This window comes from Rana temporaria, chromosome 3 (assembly GCF_905171775.1).
Source record: "Rana temporaria chromosome 3, aRanTem1.1, whole genome shotgun sequence".
NCBI classification, from domain to species: Eukaryota; Metazoa; Chordata; class Amphibia; order Anura; family Ranidae; genus Rana; species Rana temporaria.
This window is the reverse complement of record NC_053491.1, coordinates 486,094,217-486,119,214: the sequence shown is the minus strand read 5'-3', so window position 1 is coordinate 486,119,214 and position 24,998 is coordinate 486,094,217. Positions and strand designations below refer to the sequence as shown.

Sequence of the window (24,998 nt, the reverse complement as noted above, 5' to 3'; positions counted from 1 at the left end):
CTCACCATCAGATCGGAATCCATCCGCGGTGACGTGTCGTGCCGCCACCGCGACAATGACGCGGCGACGTGCGCGACGCTGGAAGGTAAGTACTTCCACGCATGCGTCGAATCATTACGACGCATGCGAGGGAGGGGAGCGGACGGATTGATCCGGTGAGTCTGTACAGACGACCGGATCAATCCGCTGGACAGGATTCAAGCGGATAGATTTCTTAGCATGCTAAGAAATTTGTATCCGCTTGAAATCCGTCGGCTGGATTTTTATCCGCCGAAAAATGTCCGCTCGGGCCTACACACGACCGGATCTATCTGCTGGAACTGATCTGCGGATCAATCCCAGCGCATAGATCCGGTCGTGTGTACGAGGCCTTAAGGATGAGCTCTGGCGTGTTCGCATAGAACACGTGCAGAGCCCGCCAGGAAGTGTGCACGGCGCTGTGCTAATCACACCCAGGGAGACATTGTCCTGATGCTCGGCTGCAGGGATCGTGAAATGTCTCCCTGGCTGTTATTAGCGCAGTGCCGTGCACACTTCCTAGCGGGCTCTGCACGTGTTCTATGCGAACACGCCAGAGCTCATCCTTAGTCTGTGTACTGTTGGGAACATTTCCATTTACTTCCTGTCACAAGGATGCAACAGGAAGTGAAAGAAACTCATAAAGTGAGGTAAATTCCCCTCTAGGGGCTCATTCGCACGTGCAGTATCCTGTGAAAAGCAATCCACTTTGAATCATTCTTCATAGGGCATTTGGCAGGTGGCGAGGTGTTATGTCACTTTCTCACTGCTTGATTTAACCCTGTAATAGCCGCACTAGTGTGCTGCAATCACATGCATTGCATTCGGTTGTGGGGCAGTTGCGACACTCCCCCTTAGACTTGCATTGGTTGGTAACGCCCACCTAATGTGACATGCTATTTAATTTTTGCCATGGCATTGGTACAGCTCTGAGCAGACAGACTAGCAGGCTCAAGGGCCTGGTTTTACCATCCCCCAGCTGCACATGTGAATGAAGCCTTAAGCCCCTTTCACATGGGTCCAGAGAAGAGCAGGAAGATGACATATTTGTGACTGCTTAGTGTCTATGCTGTGGTTCATGTAGGCTTTGCGTGCGGGGAGGGTTGGTGGGCCTCCATGTCCAATTTGCTTGGGGCCCCCAAATTCCTTCAAACTGCCCTGCTCTGATGTCCAGGTCAGGCCATTTTTTATTAGTTTGGTAGATGAAGAATATTTATGATCAGATAGAGATTTGGTCTTCTCTGATATCCTGGTCAGGATATATACTGCTGTAGTCTGGTAGATAAAGAGGAATGATTAGCAGTTGAATAACTGGTCTTCTCCAATGTCTAGGTCAGGATATTTTCTTCTGTAGTCTGGTTGACTAAGAGGAATGATTAGCAAATAGAGATCTGGTCTTCTCCAATGTCCAGGTCAAGATAGCTTCTTCTCAGGTGTATGGGATTTTCTGTGAACAGTTATCATCCTGTTTTCTGATAAGTATTATTGTGGCACAATCTAATCCTGGTGGATAAAAAACATTGACTTAGCAGATGGAGATCTGGTCTTCTCTGATGTTAAGGTCAGAATATTTTCTTCTATAGCTTGGTAGAGCAAGAAGAATGATAAGTAGATGGAGACCTTCCGTGATGCCCAGGTCTGGTTATTTTTCTTTTATCGTCTGGTGGAGGAAGAGGAATGATTCATAGATGGAGATCTATTATTCTCTTATGTCTATGTCCGGATATTTTCTTCTATAGTCTGGTAGATAAAGAAGAATGACTAACAGATGGAGATCTGGTCTTCTCCAAGGTCTAGGTGAGGATAATTTAATTTATAATTTGGTTGAGGAAGGGGAAGAGTTAGCAGATGGAGATCTTGGCTTCTCCAATGTTCAGGTCAGGATATTTTTTCTATAGTCTGGTGGGAGAAAGGGAATAATTAGCAGATGGATATGTTTTATTATAATCTGGTACATGAGGAATATTTATGAGCAGATGAAGATTTGGTCTTCTCTGATGTCCCGGTCAGGATATATTCTGGTAGATGAAGAGGAATAGTTAGCAGTTGCAGGTCTGGTCTTCTCCAAAGTCCAGGTCAGGATAGTTTCTGCTATAGTCTAGTTGAGGAAGATGAATGATTAGCAGATAGAAATCTGGTCTTCTTTGATGTCCAGGTCAGGAAAGTTTCTTCTCACAGATGTATGGGATTCTCCGGGAACAATTGTCATCATTCCATTTTCTATACGGTGTTATCGTGGCACAATGTTCCCCTTCTCCGTTCTCATGCCCATTCCAATTATCAGGCTGAGTCAAATGCCAAAACCTGAAAGAAACAAATGTTAGTGACTGTAGCAAGGCCAATACTGACCAAGAAGGAAGAGTGACAGGCTATAGATAGTGATAATGGTAGACAGAGATAACCTCTAAGCAAAGTAAAAAACAGCTTACTAGAATTATACCACCTGCAAGGGGGGAGACCTCTGTAATCCATTCGGAAACCAAATTAAGCCTACACTTGCATTTCACATTTTTAGTGTGTGTTTAATTTCACATTGCCATATGTTGTCCTGAATCAGTTTCTATGATCATTTTGCCAGATGCATCGGTGTGCCCCCCCCCCCCGGTCCATGCCAGGCAATTCAGGTCTAGTATGGATTTGGAGGGGACGCCCCCCCCCCCCCCCACTCCAATTAAAAAAAATTGCGTGGGGTCCCCCCAAAATCCATACCAGACCCTTATTCGAGCAAGCAGCCCAGCAGGTCAGGAAAGGGGGGGACGAGTGAGCACCCCCACCCCTCCTGAACCACACTAGTCTGCGTGCTCTCAACATGGTTGGCTGGCTGGCTGCTTTGGGGCAAGGGGGGCTCTGCTGATGGGGACAAGGGCCTCTCACCGATAACCCTGGCCACTGGTTGTTGGGATCTGCAGGTGGGGTGCTTATCATAATCTGGAAGCCCCCATTAACAAGGGAGCCCCCCAACCTGGACCCCCTATATGAATAAACTGTTTTTTGACAAGTCCTTTATTAATAGTACTGAGCTGTCTTCTCCCAGTGCCGTCTCTCCCGGCGTCGTCTCTCCCACCGCTGTCTATCTCTGCTGTCTTCTTCCTTGCCGCCAGTTATCCGCAAAAAAAAGCCACTGTTGTTCTCTGGCTGTCTTCCTCCATTGTGTTGTCGCTCACTGTCTGGCATCTGTTATATTGCCATGGGGCTTGGTCATCAGATGACGTTACCTGGAGAGCCTGCCCCCTGTAATGTCACAGGGGCAGGCTCTATAGTGACGCCATCGGATAGCCATGCCCCATGGCAATATAACATATGCCAGACAGCTAGTGACAACACAACGAAGGAAGACAGCCAGAGAACAACAAAAAGCCAGTTATATCTGTAAGGCTATATATATACCAGTTAGCCTAACATCAATAGTATGTAAGCTCTTGTAGGGGATGATATGGGACTATATATAAGATTTTAGAAATGAGAATGGTATCATTAGCAGTAATCAGCATGGATTCATGAAGAATCGTTCTTGCCAAACCAGTCTATTAACCTTCTATGAGGAGGTGAGCTGCCATCTAGATAAAGGAAGGCCCGTAGACGTGGTGTATCTGGATTTTGCGAAAGCATTTGACACAGTTCCCCATAAACGTTTACTGTACAAAATAAGGTCTGTTGGAATGGACCATAGGGTGAGTACATGGATTGAAAACTGGCTATAGATACTGTAGATAGATAGATAATAATATAATAATAATAATAATAATAATGCTTACACTTATATAGCGCCAATTACACCGTTGCCGATGTGTCTAAGCGCTGATAATGGTTGACATTATTACCCAACTCAATGGTACTCATTTTACCGACCTCGGAAGGATGCGCTATCTTACTAGATAGATAGATAGATAGATAGATAGATAGATAGATAGAAAGATAGAAAGATACTTTGGGCATGTGTGTGCCTGAACTTCCACCCCAAAGTACCATGGTCGTGCTTACCGGCAAAACCCTGCTGTCATTTTGATATCCAGGTCTTCATTGCAATCACTAAAGAAGATCTTGCTGCTTATGTGATAGAACCTTCCTTTATAACCTCATATATATACACTGTTGGTTAGCTAAAGATGCAGCTATTTGGTTCCACCTAACCTCATGAGATTAGACTTCATTTAACCGCTTAAGGACCGCCGCACGCAGATATATACATCTGCAGAATGGCACAGCTGGGCACAAGGGCATACATGTACGTTCCCTTTAAGAGCCCAGCCGTGGGTGGTGCAGCACGGCACGCTCGCGACCCGGTCCTCAGCTCTGTGACCGCCCCCGCAGGATAGGTGGACCCGATCACCGCCGCTGTCCCGCGATCGGGTCACAGAGAGGAAGAACGGGGAGAGTTAAGTGTAAACAAACCTCTCCCCGTGCTTCCTAGTGCGGCTGTCAGTGATCGTCTGTTGCCTGTGTTAGGGAACGACGATCAGTGACATCACACGCACAGCCACGCCCCCCACAGTAAGAAAACTCCCTTAGGTCACACGTAAACCCTACAGCGCCCTCCTGGTTAACCCCTTCACTGCCAGTGTCATTTTTACAGTAAGCAGTGCATTTTATAGCACTGTTCGCTGTGAAAATGACAATGGTCCCAAAATAGTGTCAAAAGTGTTCGATGTGTCCGCCATAATGTGGCAGTCACGAAAAAAAAATCGCTGATTGCCGCCATTACTAGAAAAACAAGATATTAATAAAAATGCAATAAAACTATCCCCTATTTGATAGACGCTATACGTTTTGCGCAAACCAATCAATAAACGCTTATTGCGATTTTTTTTTTACCAAAAATAAGTAGAAGAATACGTATCGGCCTAAACTGAGGAAAAAAAAAATGATATCTTTGTGGGGGATATTTATTATAGCAAAAAGTAAAAAAATATTGAAATTTTTTCAAAATTGGCACTCTATTTTTGTTTATAGCGCAAAAACTAAACCGCCGAGGTGATCAAATACCACCAAAAGAAAGCTCTATTTGTGTGGAAACAAGGACGCCAATTTTGTTTGGGTGCCACGACGCACGACCGCGCAATTGTCTGTTAAAGCGACGCAGTTGCCAAAACGCAAAAAGGGGCCAGGTCCTTTACCTGCATAATGGTCCGGGGCTTAAGTGGTTAAAGTTCATGATCTTACTTATCAGTTGAGGCGTAGGAAGTCCCATCCACCCATTTCCAGGTTCCATTCCTGTCAGTAAGACCGATCCATACGAGCATGCCATAGGATAACTTTTCTATAAAAATCTTTAAAACACAAAAAAAAAAATATTATTTAATGACACATTAAAGTAATCCCAAACTCAAAAAAAGTTAAAAGGAACATTCAGAAATGTTATCAAGAAAGAGCAAGAAACAGAGTTCAAAGGTGCAGAAGAATTGATCAACATCAAATTATCAAAAATTAGAAAAATGTATTTATTACACAGATAATATAAAATTACTAAAAATAATTGGGCAAGAATGGCCCTATGGTGACAATACAAACGGATAGTTGCCTCTACATGTTTCACCACACATGTGGCTTCTTCTGGAGCTTCTGTAGGCCTAGATTGTACAAGCACGTTGTCCAAAAGCTCACTAGGAAAAAGGATAAGGATATTGACTGATTCAATTTGTCAAACGCCCTTTTTTTGAAATAACAAGCACAATTGGAGGGTATTTGTTCTTCCCTCCTGTTTTTGGCACAGACATCTCCCATCAGACCTCTTGGAGGGAATTAGGCAATGGCGGTGCGTCCATAGTGGGCGCAGGAGCGCCGCCCCCCTCTCTCCTCCTGCACCCATCAATCAACAATACATAGCTTTATGCATTGCATGAATCTATGTATTGTCGCCGCTGCCGCCCACTATTCAGATGTCTGGCCCCCTGTTGAGTGCCGGCCATCTGAATAACAGCGGTGGTTGTGTTTTGGAAGTGCCTGATTAGAGCGAGATTCTCGAAAAGGCTTCCCGATTGGAGCCTGTGGGATCTAATCGGCTTTCAAATGGTTAACCAGAGGGCGCACAGGCTGTGTGTTCCCTGGTTAAACAGAATCGCTTCCCTAACACCGACCCGCCTCTCAGTCAATCAGGTGCACCGGGTCTGGTTACTGGTCACCTGATTGGCTGAAGCGACATTGAGGTTGGAAGAAGACATTGAGGGAGCGTGGAGAGGATGGCTGACCCGAGGAAACTGGTGGAAATTGGAGGCACAAACTGGTGGAAATTGGGGGCACAGACTGGCTGCATTTGAAGGCACAAACTGGCTGCATTTGGAGGCACAAGCTGGCTAAAATTGGGGGCACAAACTGGCTGCATTTGGAGGCACAAACTGGCGGAAATTGGGTTCACAAACTGGCTGTATTTGGAGGTGGAAATTGGGGGCACAAACTGGCTGAATTTGGGGGGACAAACTGGCTGCATTTGGGGGCACAAACTGGCAGAAATTGGGGGCGCAAACTGGCTGCATTTGGAGGCACAAGCTGGCGGAAATTGGGGGCACAAACTGGCTGCATTTGGAGGCACAAACTGGCGGAAATTGGGTTCACAAACTGGCTGTATTTGGAGGTGGAAATTGGGGGCACAAACTGGCTGAATTTGGGGGGACAAACTGGCTGCATTTGGGGGCACAAACTGGCAGAAATTGGGGGCGCAAACTGGCTGTATTTGGAGGCACAAACTGGCTGCATTTGGAGGCAAAAACTGGCGGAAATTGGGGGCACAAACTGGCAGAAATTGGGGGCACAAACTGGCTGCATTTGGGGGCACAAACTGGCAGAAATTTGGGGCGCAAACTGGCGGAAATTGGGGACACAAACTGGCTGCATTTGTGGACACAAACTGGCGTAAATTGGGGGCACAAACTGGCTGCATTTGGGGGCACAAACTGGCTGCATTTGGAGGCACAAACTGGCGGAAATTGGGGACACAAACTGGCTGCATTTGGGGACACAAACTGGCTGCATTTGGAGGCACAAACTGGCGGAAATTGGGGACACAAACTGGCTGCATTTGGAGGCACAAGCTGGCGGAAATTGGGGGCAAAAACTGGCTGTATTTGGAGACACAAACTGGCAGAAATTGGGGCGCAAACTGGTTGCATTTGGAGGCACAAACTGGTGGAAATTGGGGGCACAAACTGGCTGAATTTGGGGGCACAACCTGGCTGCATTTGAGAGGACAAACTGGCTAAATTTGGGGGCACAAACTGGCAGCGTTTGATGGGTACATTTGCTGCATTTAATTGGCACAGTGGTGGCAATTGATGTGTTTTTTTTTCAGTTTGTCTGCGCCCCCAAAAAATTTGGAGCACCAGCCGCCACTGGGTTTAGGGATTATTTGGAACCATAATCATTATTGAAGGTGATGTTGTATTAAAAAAGGTCCTACAGAAGCTCCAGAAGAAGCCACGTGTGTGGTGAAACATGTAGAGGCAACTATCCTTTTGTATTGCCATTCTTGCCCAATTATTTTTAGTAATTTTATATTATCTGTGTAATAAATACATTTTTCACATTTTTGATATTTTGATGTTGATCAATTCTTGTGCACCTTTAAACTCAATTTTTTGCTCTTTGGGTATTTCTTGATATATATACATATAATATAGGAGGTGGTGCGTTTATTAATATCATCAAGTTTCAATACTATTATATTATTCAGAAATGTTAATTGTGTCTTTTCTGGGAAAAGCTTCTGCAGTACAGTTCCTCTTTGGCCATCACTTTTCAGATGTTGCACCAATCACATTAGGCTTTGGTTCTCGTTATCTTATATTCTAATATGCTCACGCTTATACATACACAAAAAAAAAAACACCACGTTTATCAAAAAAACTTCAATAAATATAAAAATACACCATCCTTAATCAATACCGTGCTCTCCCAAGATCACAGCATGGTACTTCTGAACCCCTAGATGTGCTGCATATGTATAGACTAATTCCGCGTACACACGACCGTTTTTCGGGTTTTAAAAAATGACGTTTTTAATGGTCTAGAAAAATGAAGTTTTTTTCAACTTGATCATTAAAACGGCCTTGCCTACACACGATCGTGAAGAAAAAATGCTCTAGCAAAGCGCGGTGACGTATAACACGTACGACGGCGCTATAAAGGGGAAGTTCCATGCGGATGGCGCCACCCTTGGGGCTGCTTTTGCTAATTTTGTGTTAGTAAAAGACGATTTGCGCTTTTCTGTCTGTTACAGCGTGATGAATGTGCTTACTCCATTATGAACGCTAGTTTTACCAGAACGAGCGCTCCCGTCTCATAACTTTTTAACGTAGTTTTAGCCCACACACGACCATTTTTTACAATGTTAAAAACGTCGTGAAAAATTAGAGCATGTTCGAAATTTTTAATGGCCATTTTTTACATCGTGAAAATTGCTCTGGAGCCCACACATGATCGTTTTTAATGACATAAAAAAAATGTCATTTTTTACAACCCGAAAAACGTGTCGTGTGTACGCGGCATAATGCCCAAAATCGAGTGATCTGGTTTGCCCATGTACCTAACACATGTACCCAATTTGATGTCAGGATAACCGTGTTCAAGCCCATGCTCAAAAGAAAGTAAGGCCCTGGAGCGAGAGAAAATAAAATGAAAGATAGTGCAGGGCCGGGCATGACAGTGCGAGAGGGGGGTAGCAACTATAGGGTTAAGGATTGTAGGTGGAGAATGGGGAGAGGTGGATTGGTTGGAGCAACAGGATGAGGAGGGGTTTGTGGTAGCTAGTTAAGGGATAGGTGGGGTCTCCTGGACAGCAGAGAAGGGACAGGTGACAAGCAAGCAGTTTCCAAACATGCCACGTATGCCCCGATCCCTGTAATGTGCTTCTGCTCCCAGCGTACCCGAGCTACAGGGATCTATTGGACAAGTACTGATCTATGGGGACACCTGATGTGGGGGGCTCTGATGGGGACACCTGCTGTGGGGGGGCTCTGAAGGGGAACACCTGCTGTGGGGGGCTCTGATGGGGGGGCAACTGCTGTGGGGGGGGTTTTGATGGGGGGCAACTGCTGTGGGACACCTGCTGGGTGGGACTCTGATGGGGGACACTAATGAAGACTTCTTAGGGGAGCATCTCTGTGTTTGAGTCGTAGCCATAGAAACATGTGTAAAGGGGAGGAGTTAGTAAGATGACCACGCCCATGTGGGGGCGCCAGAAATATTTCTGCACCCAGGCATCTGTGACCCTAGGATCGGCCCTGCATCTAACCATGCTCCTGCATCCACCCTGTGCCAGTTGGCTTGCTACACTATGTTCAGCTTTGCATCTGCTACCAGATCTTCTGAACCGGATTTACCTACCGGCCCCTGTGCCACTTTGTGCCTCTTTATAACCTGTGACCCAAACTAAATTTACAAGTGCCGGTCAAGGCTTCGTCAGGTCATCCCTAGCAGGAACCGCTTGGAGTGTAGAGAAGGACAGAGCTCATCCCAGCTCTAGACAGCTAATGGAAAAGGGAAAAGTCCTGGAAGTTGCACATCTTTGAAAAAACCCCGTAAGACGGTGCATGACAGCTTCAGCCCGGGCCCCAACCAGGCCACGCCCACAACACGTTTCACTCAACCCAAGGAGCTTAGTCATAACTAAGATCAGTGGGTGGAGAAAAACACTGTCAGGTACCTGATAGGAGACTGAGTTGACGAGGTCGGCCTCTCTTATATCTCCTGTCCTGGCTCCACTGAGGATGAGACAGAGGAGACCAAAACACAAGAGGGGCACGAGTCCCTGATGTGGAAGGTCCCGGATCAGCAGCTTGTCAGGGTTCTGCAGACTGGAGTAAGCTGTGGTGTGCAGAGCAGGAACAGGAGACAGCCAGGCAGGCAACCAAGGGTTAACAGCAGCCATGATCAAAGACAGTAGCCGAGTCACAGGAATAACCGGGTTCCTCAACAGGCGGCCAGGAAGGTACCAAATCGTAAACAGAGCCAGAGTCAGGAACAGAGCCGTGGTGGGTATAACACAGGAACAGAATACAGAGCCAAGGTCAAGAACAAGCTGGGTCATAAACTAGGAGAGCACACAGGATCAGATCAGGATCAGGCCCGTCGCTATAGGACAGGCAAAACAAACAATTGCTTGGGGCCCCCGAGCTTGCCTGGGGCCCCCAACTTCCCCTTCCCAGGCTGTAGCGTGGCCAAGCTCATTTTCCTTCCTCCTGGACTCCTGTCAGTCCGGCCGGGTACCACGCGTGGTACAGGAGATTCAGTTTCCGGTTCTCGGCCAGAATGACAGGAAGTGTACACTGAGTGCTCACTTCCTTTCAGTCTGGCCGGGAACACAGGAAACTAAATCTCCTGTACCGTGCGGTACCTGGCCCAGTCCCGGTACTATGTGATAGGGGACTGGGGACCCATAATGATAGAACACCGGACTAAGAGGAGGAAGAGGAGCTCAGCCACATTACAGCCTACAGGGAAGAAGGGGAGGTGAGAATAGAAAAACATAGAGACTAGGGGGGGGGTAAGAACATGGGTGTAAAAAATTAGTGTAGCGCCAACGTAGGTTTTGTGTGGGGGTGGGAGCTTGGGGGCCCCCATTTTGCTTGGGGCCCCCAAATTCCTTCAAACTGCCCTGATCAGGATACAGGACACAGCTGAAGATCAGTCAGCAAAGACTAGAAGGCTAGACTCCCTTTAAATAGGCCATCTAGCGCCAAGAGGTGGAGATGTGCCAGACGCAGGGCCGATCCTAGGGTCACAGATGCCTGGGTGAAGAAATATTTCTGGCGCCCCCACATGGGCGTGGTCATCTTACTAACTCCTCCCCTTTACACATGTTTCTATGGCTACGACTCAAACACAGAGTTGCTACCCTAAGAAGTCTTCATTAGTGTCCCCCATCAGAGTCCCCCACAGCAGGTGTCCCCCATCAGAGCCCCCCAGCAGTTGCCCCCATCAGAGCCCCCCCCCCACAGCAGTTGCCCTCCATCAGAGCCCCCCACAGCAGGTGTCCCCCATCAGAGCCCCCCCATTAGAGCCCCCCACAGCAGGTGTCCCCATCAGAGCCCCCCACATCAGGTGTCCCCATAGATCAGTACTTGTCCAATAGATCCCTGTAGCTCGGGCGCGCTGGAAGCAGAAGCACATTACAGGGGGAGGGGCAAATGTGGCATCTTTGGTTACTTGGAGGGTGGCACTCAGAGAGCATTTCTGGGAGTGCACAGGATGATTGGCAGCACCTCCGGCCCACCCAGAAGCCTCTCATCACACCGCCTGTAGGAGAAGAGCCGACACACGCAGAGGGGGCGGGGCAGACAGTAGACTGCTCCATGCACACCGGACAGAATTAATTAGGCTCCGCTGTGGTACCCAGCCCGGATTCCGGGGACATCGGGAGGTATGCGCTCTAGTCAGTTTCCAGTGGAAAGAGCAAGCGGGATGGGGAACCGCAGCACCCGCTACATGTGCTCCGCCTCTGAACACAGACAAAGAGGAGGGAGGGGAGCACTTTGGAGCTTGAGCGCCCCTACCTCTGCGGCGCCTGGGTGCGGAGCTCCCCATGCACCCTGCCTAGGATCGGCCCTGGTCAGACGTCTCACGGGGATTCCCTGACAAACACGCTGCGGGCGTGGCCTGGTTGGAGCCCGGGCTAAGGCTTTCACACACCTTCCTACAGGGTTTTGCAGAGATGCGCGACTTCCAGGTTTTTCCCCTTTCCCTGTTATAACATGACATCATCCCCGCGGGTAAAACAGGACAACAGGTGTATGGAAAGTCCTCATGCAACTCTGCCTCAACCCGTTGGGTGACATTTGGGCACATTTGGCAAACTTCCATGATTTTGGGAGACGATAGTGTATTTTAGATGCCTGGGGAAAATGGTAGTTATGTGATACCCCCCGCCCCCCTGTAGCTTGGCCACACCTCTATTTTCCAAATCTACCAAGAAGCCATCCCGCCAAGACAAACATGGGCTGTTTGAAGTTTAGAAGAAGTTCATAGATACAAGTATTCCCCACCATTGGTCCTCTCACCGTCTCCTCCTTGGAATTAATGACCAGCAGGTGAGCCCCCATGTCCTCACAATCTTTCTGGGCCATCATCCACGTCATTATACGAAAGGAAAAGTAGTAGCAGCTGGACTCATGACATGTCCAGTCTATACCACAAATTGCACCGGGAGAGCCTAAAAGAGAAGAAATTGAGTCTTATGTTGGACCATCTCAGCCGTAGTACAGTGTCTCACAAAAGTAAGTACACCCCTCCCATTTTTGGAAATGTTTTCTTCCATCTTTTCATGTGACAACACTGAAGAAATTACGCTTTGCTACAATGTTGTGTAGTGAGTGTACAGCTTGTATAACAGTGTAAATTTGTTGTCCCCTCAAAATAACTCAACACACAGCCATTAATGTCTAAACCGCTGGGCAACAAAAGTGAGGACACCCCTAATGCCTCGTACACACAATCAGGCTTTTGCCCGGCCAAATCACATCGTAATTCCGACGGAATTCCATCAGAGAAAAATAGAACATGTTCTATATCTAAACTCCGATGGAATTCATCGGAATTTCCGATGAAAAAACTCTGATGGTGCTACACACGATCGGAAAACAAACTGAAAAAAAAAGCATCAATTGCAGCCTCACTGTGCCCATCAAACGCAGCCACTGTACCCATCAAACGCAGCCACTGTGCCATCAAATACAGCCACTGTGCCCATCAAACGCAGCCACTGTACCCATCAAACGCAGCCACTGTACCCATCAAACGCAGCCACTGTGCCATCAAATACAGCCACTGTGCCCATCAAACGCAGCCACTGTACCCATCAAACGCAGCCACTGTGCCATCAAATACAGCCACTGTGCCCATCAAACGCAGCCACTGTACCCATCAAACGCAGCCACTGTACCCATCAAACGCAGCCACTGTGCCCATCAAATGCAGCCACTGTGTCCATCAAATGTAGCCACTGTGCCCATCAAACGCAGCCACTGTGCCCATCAAACGCAGCCACTGTGCCCATCGGAATTTCCGATGAAAAAACTCTGATGGTGCTACACACGATCGGAAAACAAACTGAAAAAAAAAGCATCAATTGCAGCCTCACTGTGCCCATCAAACGCAGCCACTGTACCCATCAAACGCAGCCACTGTGCCATCAAATACAGCCACTGTGCCCATCAAACGCAGCCACTGTACCCATCAAACGCAGCCACTGTACCCATCAAACGCAGCCACTGTGCCATCAAATACAGCCACTGTGCCCATCAAACGCAGCCACTGTACCCATCAAACGCAGCCACTGTGCCATCAAATACAGCCACTGTGCCCATCAAATGCAGCCACTGTACCCATCAAACGCAGCCACTGTGCCCATCAAATGCAGCCACTGTGTCCATCAAATGTAGCCACTGTGCCCATCAAACGCAGCCACTGTGCCCATCAAACGCAGCCACTGTGCCCATCAAACGCAGCCACTGTGCCCATCAAACGCAGCCACTGTGCTCATCAAATGCAACCACTGTGCCATCAAATACAGCCAAACGCAGCCACAGTGCCCATCAAATGAAGCCACTGTGCCATCAAGCGCAGCCACTGTGCTCATCAAATGCAGCCACTGTGCCCATCAAACGCAGCCACTGTACCCATCAAACGCAGACACTGTGCCCATCAAACACAGCCACTGTGCCCATCAAATGGTAGTGGCGTGGCAGCGGTAGTGTGAGAGACTAAAGCTGACCCCCCTTCCTTTCCCTCGGATAAAGAACTTGTACTAGGGGTGACAGGTACGTGTGAGAGGTACCGTCAGCCCTGCACAGAGGAATACCTGGTGGAGGTGTAGCGGCGGTGTGAGAGACTCCCGCAGCGTCTCCCCTGTGGTATAAGGTCGGGACAGTAAGAGACAGTTGGCTTTAAAAGGCCGATAGGTAAAGAACTGAGGGATGGGAAGTAATTAATGTAATTTTTAAAAACAGAAATACATAGATATCAATCAGCGGGATCTAATTCACCTGATCTTATTTTATGTTAGACTGAAGGTTTTATATTGGACATTTTAAAATTTGTGCCCGTTTGGTTATTTTATCATATGATTATTTTAATTGTGCGCTGTAAGGTGTAAACTCTTATGATATGGCACAGGACAGAGTGTTAGCTGTATCATCAATATGCTACTCTTTTGAATACTTAACAAGGTTAAATAAGCGATATTACCTAAATGACCGTACTAAGGAAAAAATTATAAAATCCAATATCATGCGTAGTTCCATAAGGAATAATGGTGATTATTGGCCTGAATTTATATATACTGACCCAGTAGTAAAGGACAAAAGGTTACCCTATGACGCATCAGGTAAAAAGACTGAGACGTTAAAGGCAGGCCTCATAAATGTCCGCTCAGCTATAAAAAATGCAGCGGCCATTTATGATTTAATAGTTGGACAGAATTTGGATCTACTTGCCATGACGGAGACGTGGTTTTCAGCTGCCTCCCCCCCACGGCTGGATGAATTGGTTCCAGGGGGTTATAAAATAGCGAAGTGTGATCGCCAGTTTAAAAGGGGAGGAGGTATAGCGCTCATTTTTAGAGCGATATTTGATTTTGAGGTCATTAACTGCACGGAAATCTATGCTTCACTAGAAAGCTTAGCTTTAAGATGGAAGAAAAGTCCGGAAGAGACGGTTGGCTTCACTATTATTTATCATCCTCCAAGTATGAATTCGACTGTCTTAAAGGATATTACAGAATTGTTATCGGCCTCAGTGTTGCAGTTTCCCAAATCTTTAATTGTGGGAGACTTCAATATGTGGGCAGATGATATTAGCAATACAGAAGTTCAGCAACTTCTCCATTATGCTAATAGCCTGGGTTATGCAGAGGAAGTAAGTAAACCCACCCATAGGGCTGGGCATACTCTGGACTGGATATTGCATAATGGCTGTGTAACTAGAGCTGATCCACCGCTAGAGGTGGCTTGGAGTGACCATTTTTTTATAGGTTTTAAAATAGTGGGTAATGTACAAAAAAAAAAAACCCGCATATACCTAATAGGGTTGGTAAACCATTGCTTACTCGCAATTATTCGAAAGTGTCCGCAGATGTTTTCTCTAGAATATTTCTAGAGAATGCAGATATCAGGGCATTTAAAAAAAATACATACTATTGAGGATAAAATAGAAGTATTTAATTCAGCAATAATAAAAACTTTAGATCTTCTGGCCCCAAAAAAACAGAGTCAAAATATAAGATCGCCAACAAATAACCCGCTCTGGTTTAATCAAAACACTCACACGTTAAAATGGAGTTGCAGAGCGTTAGAAAAAATATGGAGGAAAGATCCTAATTCCTGTACTAGAGAGGCATACAGATCGGCTTTGAAAAAATATAAAGCTGAAATAAAAAAAGCTAAAAAAACATACCTAACAGAGAAAATTAGGCTGGTGGAAAATAAGGCCGCAGAATTATTCAAAGTGGCCAATACTCTTGCAAATCCCATCTGCTTAGACATCAAGGAAGAATTTTCTCCGGAACTAAGTGAGAAGTTAGCAGAGTATTTTAAGCAAAAAATTATAGACATAAGAGAGAATATACCTCACTCTTGTTATACAGAAAGTCCTCCTGTATACAAAGGGGTACGTTTTACCTGTTTTTCGGCGGTAACGAGTGTAGAGATATTGACTATTCTTAAGTCACTCAGAGCTTCGTCTTCAGCGCTCGACCCCTGTATTGCACAGCTGGTGAAAGACTCTGCTGTTAGCTTGGCACCGTTTATAGCAGACATTGTTAATATGTCGTTTGCTATCGGAACGGTGCCGAGTATTTTGAAGCAGGCGGTTATAATCCCCTTATTGAAGAAGGCCAACGTGTTGCGGTCTGAGTTAAGCAATAATCGGCCAATTTCGACCTTGCCTTTTTTAGCTAAAATTATGGAGAGAGCAGCTGTGTGGCAACTTCAGCCACACCTGGAGTCCAATGATATTTTCGATGAGTATCAGTCTGGATTCCGTCCTGGTAGAGGCACAGAGACGGCCCTGATTAAAGTGAAAGATGACTGCCTATGGGCCATGGACAGCGATGAGGCTTCAGCGTTAATACTGCTGGATTTGTCGGCTGCTTTTGACACTATAGATCATGCCAGACTTTTGGAAAGGCTGGTGTCTGTGGCCGGGTTTGAGGACATGGCACTGACATGGATGGCCTCATTCCTACAGAATAGGACTCAGAGGGTAAGACTAGGGACGTATTATTCATCTAATAGCTCCTTGTCTTGCGGGGTTCCTCAGGGGTCGGCGTTATCGCCGATATTATTTAATATCTATATGAGGCCGCTGTTGTATATTATTCGGCGGCATAATCTTAGCTTTCATGTTTATGCAGATGACACGCAGATTTATTTCAAGCTGCCTAAAAAGGAGGAAGTACAGGTGGATCTGGCATCCTGCCTGGAGGAGATACAGTCCTGGATGGGAGCCAACTATTTAAAACTTAATGGCTCTAAAACGGAGTGTATTGTTATTAGCAATCAGAGTAAGGCCAGTCTGAATGATTTTCCTTCCTGGCCGGCTTCGTTTATGCCATCCCCTACCCCGGCTACCCAGGTTCGGGACTTGGGAATCATTCTGGATTCCAAATTGTCATTAAAATCGCAGGTGAATCAGGTGGTGAGCTTATGCTATTACCAACTGAAACTTCTGCGTTCTACACTGCATTTTATTGACGAGGTGGACAAAGTGCACGTGATTAATGCTTTTATTGGTAGCCGGCTTGACTACTGTAATGCGCTATACATGGGGTGTCCAAAAATCCTTCTGCATAAGCTTCAGCTGATCCAAAACGCTGCAGCTAGGTTACTAACTGGTGTGGGTCGTCGGGAGCATATTACACCGTCTCTGAAAGCCCTGCATTGGTTACCGGTTGCTGATCGGGTTTTGTTCAAAGTGGGTTGTATCGTCCATAAAGCTATCCACAAGATAGGCCCAGGGTATCTACAAGAAAAATTTACCTGTTATGTTCCCAACAGAGCGTTGAGATCTGCTAATCAGGTCAATTTAACTGTCCCCAGGTTTAGAAAGACTACATGTGGAGGGAGGACACTGGATGTGCAGGGATCTATATTCTGGAATTCTCTATCTCTATACATAAGATGTGAGACGGATTTATTAAAATTTAGGACGTTTTTAAAAACTTTTTTATTTTCTCAAGTGTATGGTCCTAATTAGGGTAAGATATTAGTACTTCAGTTTTTAAATGGTTAGTATGTGTTTTTATATAATTATCGTACAGTAATAAGAGACTGTTTGTATTTGTATATGTCGGTTCTATGAGCGCATCGAGGCCTTTTGGGTAATGACTGCGCTCCCAATAAGCATTTTTATAAATAAATAAATAAATAAATGCAGCCACTGTGCCCATCAAACGCAGCCACTGTGCCCATCATATACAGCCAATGTGCCCATCAAACGCAGCCACTGTGCTCATCAAACGCAGCCACTGTGCCCATCAAACGCAGCCACTGTGCCCATCATATACAGCCAATGTGCCCATCAAACGCAGCCACTGTGCCATCAAACGCAGCCACTGTGCCCATCAAACGCAGCCACTGTGCCCATCAAACGCAGCCACTGTGCCCATCAAACGCAGCCACTGTGCCCATCAAACGCAGCCACTGTGCTCATCAAACGCAGCCACTGTGCCCATCAAACGCAGCCACTGTGCCCATCAAACGCAGCCACTGTGCCCATCAAACGCAGCCACTGTGCCCATCAAACGCAGCCACTGTGCCCATCAAACGCAGCCACTGTGCTCATCAAACGCAGCCACTGTGCCCATCAAACGCAGCCACTGTGCCCATCAAACGCATGCCCATCAAACACAGCCACTGTGCCCATCAAATGCAGCCACTGTGCTCATCAAACGCATACCTTACCCATACCTTACCCACCAACCCGTACCCTACCCACTAATACATACCTTACCCACCAACCCTTACCCTACCCACTAATACATACCTTGCTCAAAATCAAGTCTTGGAAGCATAGAACTTCGTTTTTTTCAGCATGTCGTTGTGTTTTATGTCACCGCGTTCTGACACCATCGTTTTTTAACTGATGGTGTGTAGGCACGACGGACCATCAGTCAGCTTCATCGGTTAACCGATGAGAGCGGTCCGAAAGACCGTTCTCATCGGATGGACTGATCGTGTGTACGCAGCCTAAGACATACCTTACCCACCAACCCTTACCTTACCCACTAAGACATACCTTATCCAGTAAGACACACCTTACCCACCAACTCTTACCTTACCCACTAAGATACATCTAACCCAATAGACCCTTACCTTATCTACTAACACACACCTTACCCACCAACCCCTACCTTACCTACTAAGACATACCTTACCCACCAACCCTTACCTAAGACACACCTTACCCACCAACCCTTACCTTACCCACTAAGACACACCTTACCCACCAACCCCTACCTTACCTACTAAGACATACCTTACCCACCAACCCTTACCTAAGACACACCTTACCCACCAACCCCTACCTTACCTACTAACACACACCTTACCCACCAACCCCTACCTTACCTACTAAGACATACCTTACCCACCAACCCTTACCTAAGACACACCTTACCCACCAACCCTTACCTTACCTACTAAGACATACCTTACCCACCAACCCTTACCTAAGACACACCTTACCCACCAACCCCTACCTTACCTACTAACACACACCTTACCCACCAACCCTTACCTAAGACACACCTTACCCACCAACCCTTACCTTACCTACTAAGACATACCTTACCCACCAACCCTTACCTAAGACACACCTTACCCACCAACCCCTACCTTACCTACTAACACACACCTTACCCACCAACCCCTACCTTACCTACTAAGACATACCTTACCCACCAACCCTTACCTAAGACACACCTTACCCACCAACTCTTACCTTACCCACTAAGATACATCTAACCCAATAGACCCTTACCTTATCTACTAACACACACCTTACCCACCAACCCCTACCTTACCTACTAAGACATACCTTACCCACCAACCCTTACCTAAGACACACCTTACCCACCAACCCCTACCTTACCTACTAACACACACCTTAACCACCAACCCTTACCTAAGACATACCTTACCCACCAACCCCTACCTTACCTACTAACACACACCTTACTCACCAACCCTTACCTAAGACACACCTTACCCACCAACCCCTACCTTACCTACTAACACACACCTTAACCACCAACCCTTACCTAAGACATACCTTACCCACCAACCCCTACCTTACCTACTAACACACACCTTACTCACCAACCCTTACCTTACCTACTAACACACACTTTACTCACCAACCCTTACCTTACCTACTTAGACACACCTTACCCACCAACCCCTACCTTACCTACTAACACACACCTTAACCACCAACCCTTACCTAAGACACACCTTACCCACCAACCCTTACCTTACCCACTAACACACACCTTACTCACCAACCCTTACCTTACCTACTAACACACACTTTACTCACCAACCCTTACCTTACCTACTTAGACACACCTTACTCACCAACCCTTACCTTACCTACTAACACACACTTTACCCACCAACCCTTACCTAAGACACACCTTACCCACCAACCCTTACCTTACCCACTAAGACACACCTTACCCACCAACCCTTACCTTACCTACTTAGACACACCTTACCCACCAACCCTTACCTTACCTACTTAGACACACCTTACCCACCAACCCTTCAGTTATATCACAGCAGAATAACAGAACACTAGTACAGAGCCCTGAGGTTATTTTTGCTGTTCTACAGAAGTAACTCGATGGAAATACAAACATCTTGGCTACTTACCGTTATTATTTTTCGGATGTGACCCGTCCTCTGCCATGCTTTTATCTGGAGGGAAAGAAGAACAATAGGGGGGGGGGGGGGGGGAATCTTAATCCAAGAGATCTTACACAGGGGTCCCTGCATAAAACATTCACTGTGCGAATGTCACAATTATTCGCCTGGGCGCCACGAATATTTTTGGTATTGTTTTGTAATATGATTGTCTTTTATGAACATCGGCTCCATCTACTGGCCATAATGCTGTCATTTCCTCAGAGACCAAGGGCCAGATTCACAAAGAGATACGACGGTGTATCTACAGATATCTACAGATACACCATCGTATCTCTGACTTACACTGGTCCTATCTATGCGCCTGATTCATAGAATCAGTTACGCATAGATAGGGCTAGATCTGACAGTGTTACAATTTTTAAATTTAAAAATGGCGCCGGGGGGCGTTCCCGCTGATTTACGATAAATAATATGTAAATCAGCGAGATACGCAAATTCACGAACGTACGCGGACCCGTCGCAGTGTTCTTACGTCGTTTCCGTAGCGGTTTCCCGGCGTATACTTACCCCTTCTTTTATCAGGCGCAGCCAATGTTAAGTATAGCCGGCGCTCCCGCGTCGAATTTGAATTTTTTAACGTCGTTTGCGTAAGTCGTTCTCGAATACGGACAGACGTCGTTTACGTAAGCGTCGAAACCACTGACGTCCTAGCGACGTCAGTGGGAGCAGTGCACGCCGGGAAATTTCGCGGACGGCGCCTGCGCATTTAAATCGGCGCGGGAACGCGCCTGATTTAAATAGTACACTCCCCTAGCCACACCCCTGAAACAGCTGGAGGGCCACAGGTTGAGCACCCATGCTAATGCAATAGGCTGCGCACACCTATGGTATATATACAGACACACACCGCATTATGGCCGATGGTCACTAGATGGTGCTGACGTTCATAAAAATAATTATATCAGAAAACTGATGTGGTGCTGTGTGACTGGTCAGGACTTCTGCACAGGGAACAATTTGGGGCAGATCCACACAAGGATTACGCCGGCGTATCTACTGATACGCCGGCGTAATTTTAAATTTCCTGCGTCGTATCTTTGTATTGTATCTACAAAACAAGATACAACGGCATCTGGGATCGATCCAACATGCGTACGTCTTAGTACGCCGTCGGATCTTAGATGCAATTTTTCGGCGCCCGCTAGGTGGCGTTTCCGTCGAATTCCGCGTCGAGTATGCAAATTAGCTAGTTACGGCGATCCACGAACGTGCGTCCGGCCGGCGCATTTTTTTTACGTCGTTTGCGTTAGGCTTTTTCCAGCGTATAGTTAAAGCTGCTATATGGTGGCGTACTCAAATGTTAAGTATGGCCGTCGTTCCCGCCTTCGCATTTTGAATTTTTTACGTCGTTTGCGTAAGTCGTTCGCGAATGACGTCACCGTCGTGAGCATTGGCTTGTTCCGGGTTAATTTCGAGCATGCGCACTGGGATACCCCCACGGACGGCGTTGTTTACGTCGGGTCACGACGTATTTACATAAAACACGTCCCCATCACAGAGATTTGAATGCCGCGCCATTACGCCGCCAAAGATACACTACGCCGTCGTAACTTAAATGTACAACGGCGCAGATTCAGAGTTATGACAGCGTATCTACTGATACACCGACGTAACTCTTTGTGAATCTGCCTAATAGAAAATATTTTTTTTTTCTATTCTATTCCTTTATTTTCTATTCTCTTTGGAAATTGGAAAACTATTTGAATTAAAAAAATAATAATTTAAATCAATTTTGAATTGTTTTTGAATTTGAAACATTTTCAAATAGTTTTCCAATTTCCAAAGGGAATAAAATAGAATAGAAGAAAAAAAGGAATAGAATGGGAAAAAAATATATATATTTTTTTCTATGCTATTCCTTTATTTTCAATTCTCTTTTATTCTCTTTGGAAATTGGAAAACTATTTGAAAAGTTTCAAATTTAAAAAACTATTTGAATTCTAAAAGTATTCGAAAAGTATTGGAATTTTGTCCGAATTTGAATTTCGTTATTTCGGATTTGTTTTAAATTCGGTACTATTCTAATCCGGATTTCTGAATAACGAAATTCGTCTGAATTTTAATTCGGAACGAAACGAACCGCACATGTCTACCACCAATATGAATGAGCCCTAAGAGACTCAAGGAGACCTATAACGTTTCCAAACACTAGGAGCCAGATCCACGTAGCGCATCGTAATTTTAGTCCGGCGTAGCGTATCGTAGTAACGCTACGCCGCCGCAACTTTGAGAGGCAAGTGCTGTATTCACAAAGCACTTGCCTCTAAATTTACGGCGGCGGAGCGTAAATCTGCGGGCGTAAGGGCGCGGAATTCAAATGATATAGATGTGGGCGTGTTTTATGTTAATTTTACTTGACCCGACGTAAATGACGTTTTTTTCTGAACGGCGCATGCTCCGTCCGTGGGGGTATCCCAGTGCGCATGCTCGAAATTAACCCGCAACAAGCCAATGCTTTCGACGTGAACATCATTCTACGCAAAGCCCTATTCGCAAACGACTTACGCAAACGACGTAAAATTTTCAAAATTTGACGCGGGAACGACGGCCATACTTAACATTGGCTACGCCTCATATAGCAGGGGTAACTTTACGCCGAAAAAAGCCTTGCGGAAACGACGTAAAAAAATGCGCCGGCCGGACGTACGTTCGTGGATCGCCGTATCCAGTTCATTTGCATACTCAACGCGGAAATCGACGGAAGCTCCACCTAGCGGCCAGCGTAAATATGCACCTTAGATCCGACGGCGTACTAAGACGCCAGTCGGATTTATCACAGATTCAGGCGTATCTTGTTTTGTGGATACAAAACAAAGATACGCCGGAGCAACCTAGAAGTTACGCGGCGTATCAATAGATACGCCATCGTAACTTCTTCGTGGATCTGGCCCTAGTAGAAGGTGTTTTCGTTTTTGTACTTTTAAGACTTCTTCACACTAGTGGTTGAGCCGCACTTTGAATGCACCCCTCCCCCCCCTCCAACTGCTACCCTTTTAGCTGCAGAGGCCAGACATGTGTCTGCAATGTTTGGCTTCATGGCCCGTGCCAGTATTGATCATGTGCAACGGGTCATCTGTTTTATTATTTTTCGGCAGGCAGTGGGCACAAGGCACGTGGTTGTGGTGTACCAGAGCCGGGTTTCCAAGGGGTTAACCACTTAAGGACCGCCTAACGCCGATATACGTCGGCAGAATGGCACGGCTGGGCACAATCACGTACCTGTAAGTCGCCTTTAAGAGCCGAGCCGTGGGTCGCGCACGGCGTCTGCGGCACACTTGCGACCCGGTCTGAAGCTCCTTGATCGCACCCGCGGGACCCATAACCGCGGGTGTCCCGCGAACGGTCCCCGGAGCAGAAGAACTGGGAGAGGTTCTTCTCTGTGGCAATGTCACTGATCGTCTTCCCTGATATAGGGAACGACGATCAGTGACGTCACACCTACAGCCACGCCCCACTACAGTAAGAATCACTCCCTTAGGGTACACTTAACCCCTTAGCGCCCCCTAGTGGTTAACCCCTTCACTGCCAGTGTCATTTTTACAGTAATCAATGCATTTTTATAGCACTTTTCGCTGTGAAAATGACAATGGTCCCAAAAATGTGTCAAAAGTGTCCGAAGTGTCCGCCATAATGTTACAGTCACAAAAAAAAAAAAAAACGCTGATAGCCGCCATTACTAGTAAAAAAAATTATTAATAAAAATGCCATAAAACGATCCCCTATTTTGTAAACGCTATAACTTGTGCGCAAACCAATCGATAAACACTTATTGCGATTTTTTATTCAAAAATAAGTAGAAGAATACGTATCGGCCTAAACTGAGGAAAAAAAATGTTTTTTATATATTTTTGAGGGATATTTATTACAGCAGAAAGTAAAAAATATTTAATTTTTTTTCAAAATTGTCGCTCTATTTTTGTTTATAGCGCAAAAAATTAAAACCGCAGAGGTGATCAAATACCACCAAAATAAAGCTCTGTAATGGACCTATGAACTATTCTGCCTGGACATCGATAATCCTCATGCAGTGAGGCCTACAAAGAACTGCATGGCTTGTTACAATTGGATTTACCACATTGTATTCTGAGCTCAAAGGGTTAATTATAGAAGGGACTCTTCCACTGCTGAATGCTAATATTCCCTTTGCATAGCTAATGGACTCTCCTTTGTGTAGTTAACAGCCTCCTGTCAGGTGTATGCTGATGGGATTATGTGTGAGTGTATAATTGTTTTAAAGGTTAATTGAATTCTATTGATAAAGGAAGGTGTCTGATCAAATCATGTTAAATGTAAGCTTGGAGCCAAACCGTCTAAAGACTGATTGGATCAAGGGAATGTCATTATTTCAAAGTATCTGTATTGAAGCCCCCCCCTGTGTGAGGAGGGGGGGGGGCGGAGAGTGTCATTGTTCCTGTACAGTTTGTAACCACATATAAGCTAGGTGAAATGTGCCATTAAACAGTCTACTTGACCCTTCAAACGTAGCCTCGTCTCGTTCTTGGAAGGGCGTTCGATGGGATATACCGGCTGTACCTGCATATCACAACTTGCCAAGGAAAAGGACGTCTCCAACGGCTGATACCCCCTCACTACCAGTGGGTAGCCGTTACAAGCTCTATTTGTGGGAAAAAAAGGACGCCAGTTTTGTTTGGGAGCCACGCCGCACGGCCACGCATTTGTCAGTTAAAGCGACACAGTGCCGAATCGCAAAAAGGGGCAAGGTCCTTAACCTGCATAATGGTCTGGGGCTTAAGTGGTTAAAGCAAAACGTGAATCGCTCTTCAGACAGAAACAATAGTGTGAATAAGCCCTTATGGTCCCCAACAGAGAGTCCCCATATGCCAACCTCTCGGCACCATCCTCTGACATCCTGAAGATCCTCAAAGGGAACAAAGTGGGTGATTCAGACACAGAATATCTAACTTTTTCTATATCATGACAAAGAGAACAGAGACTGTGATTGGAATACTGATACTCACAGTGCAAAACCAGACCTGTAAGGAGGAGCAATAGAAGGAACTTCAAGACTAGGAGGATCACCAGGACCATTATAACCCGATGCCTTGTGGT

The 24,998-nt window shown here is 46.2% G+C and overlaps 1 protein-coding gene across 1 annotated transcript; it reads right to left on the bottom strand.

Moving 5' to 3' along the window:
* Positions 1 to 890: 890 nt before the first annotated feature.
* LOC120933740 (C-type lectin domain family 10 member A-like) lies at positions 891 to 24,998 on the bottom strand. Its single transcript, XM_040347113.1, has 5 exons — positions 24,908 to 24,998; positions 19,875 to 19,919; positions 12,006 to 12,157; positions 5,179 to 5,285; positions 891 to 2,322 (listed from the first exon to the last, which is right to left on the bottom strand). The coding sequence occupies exons 1-5, from the start codon at positions 24,975 to 24,977 to the stop codon at positions 2,175 to 2,177; spliced, it is 522 nt and encodes a 173-aa protein (XP_040203047.1). The 5' UTR covers positions 24,978 to 24,998; the 3' UTR covers positions 891 to 2,174.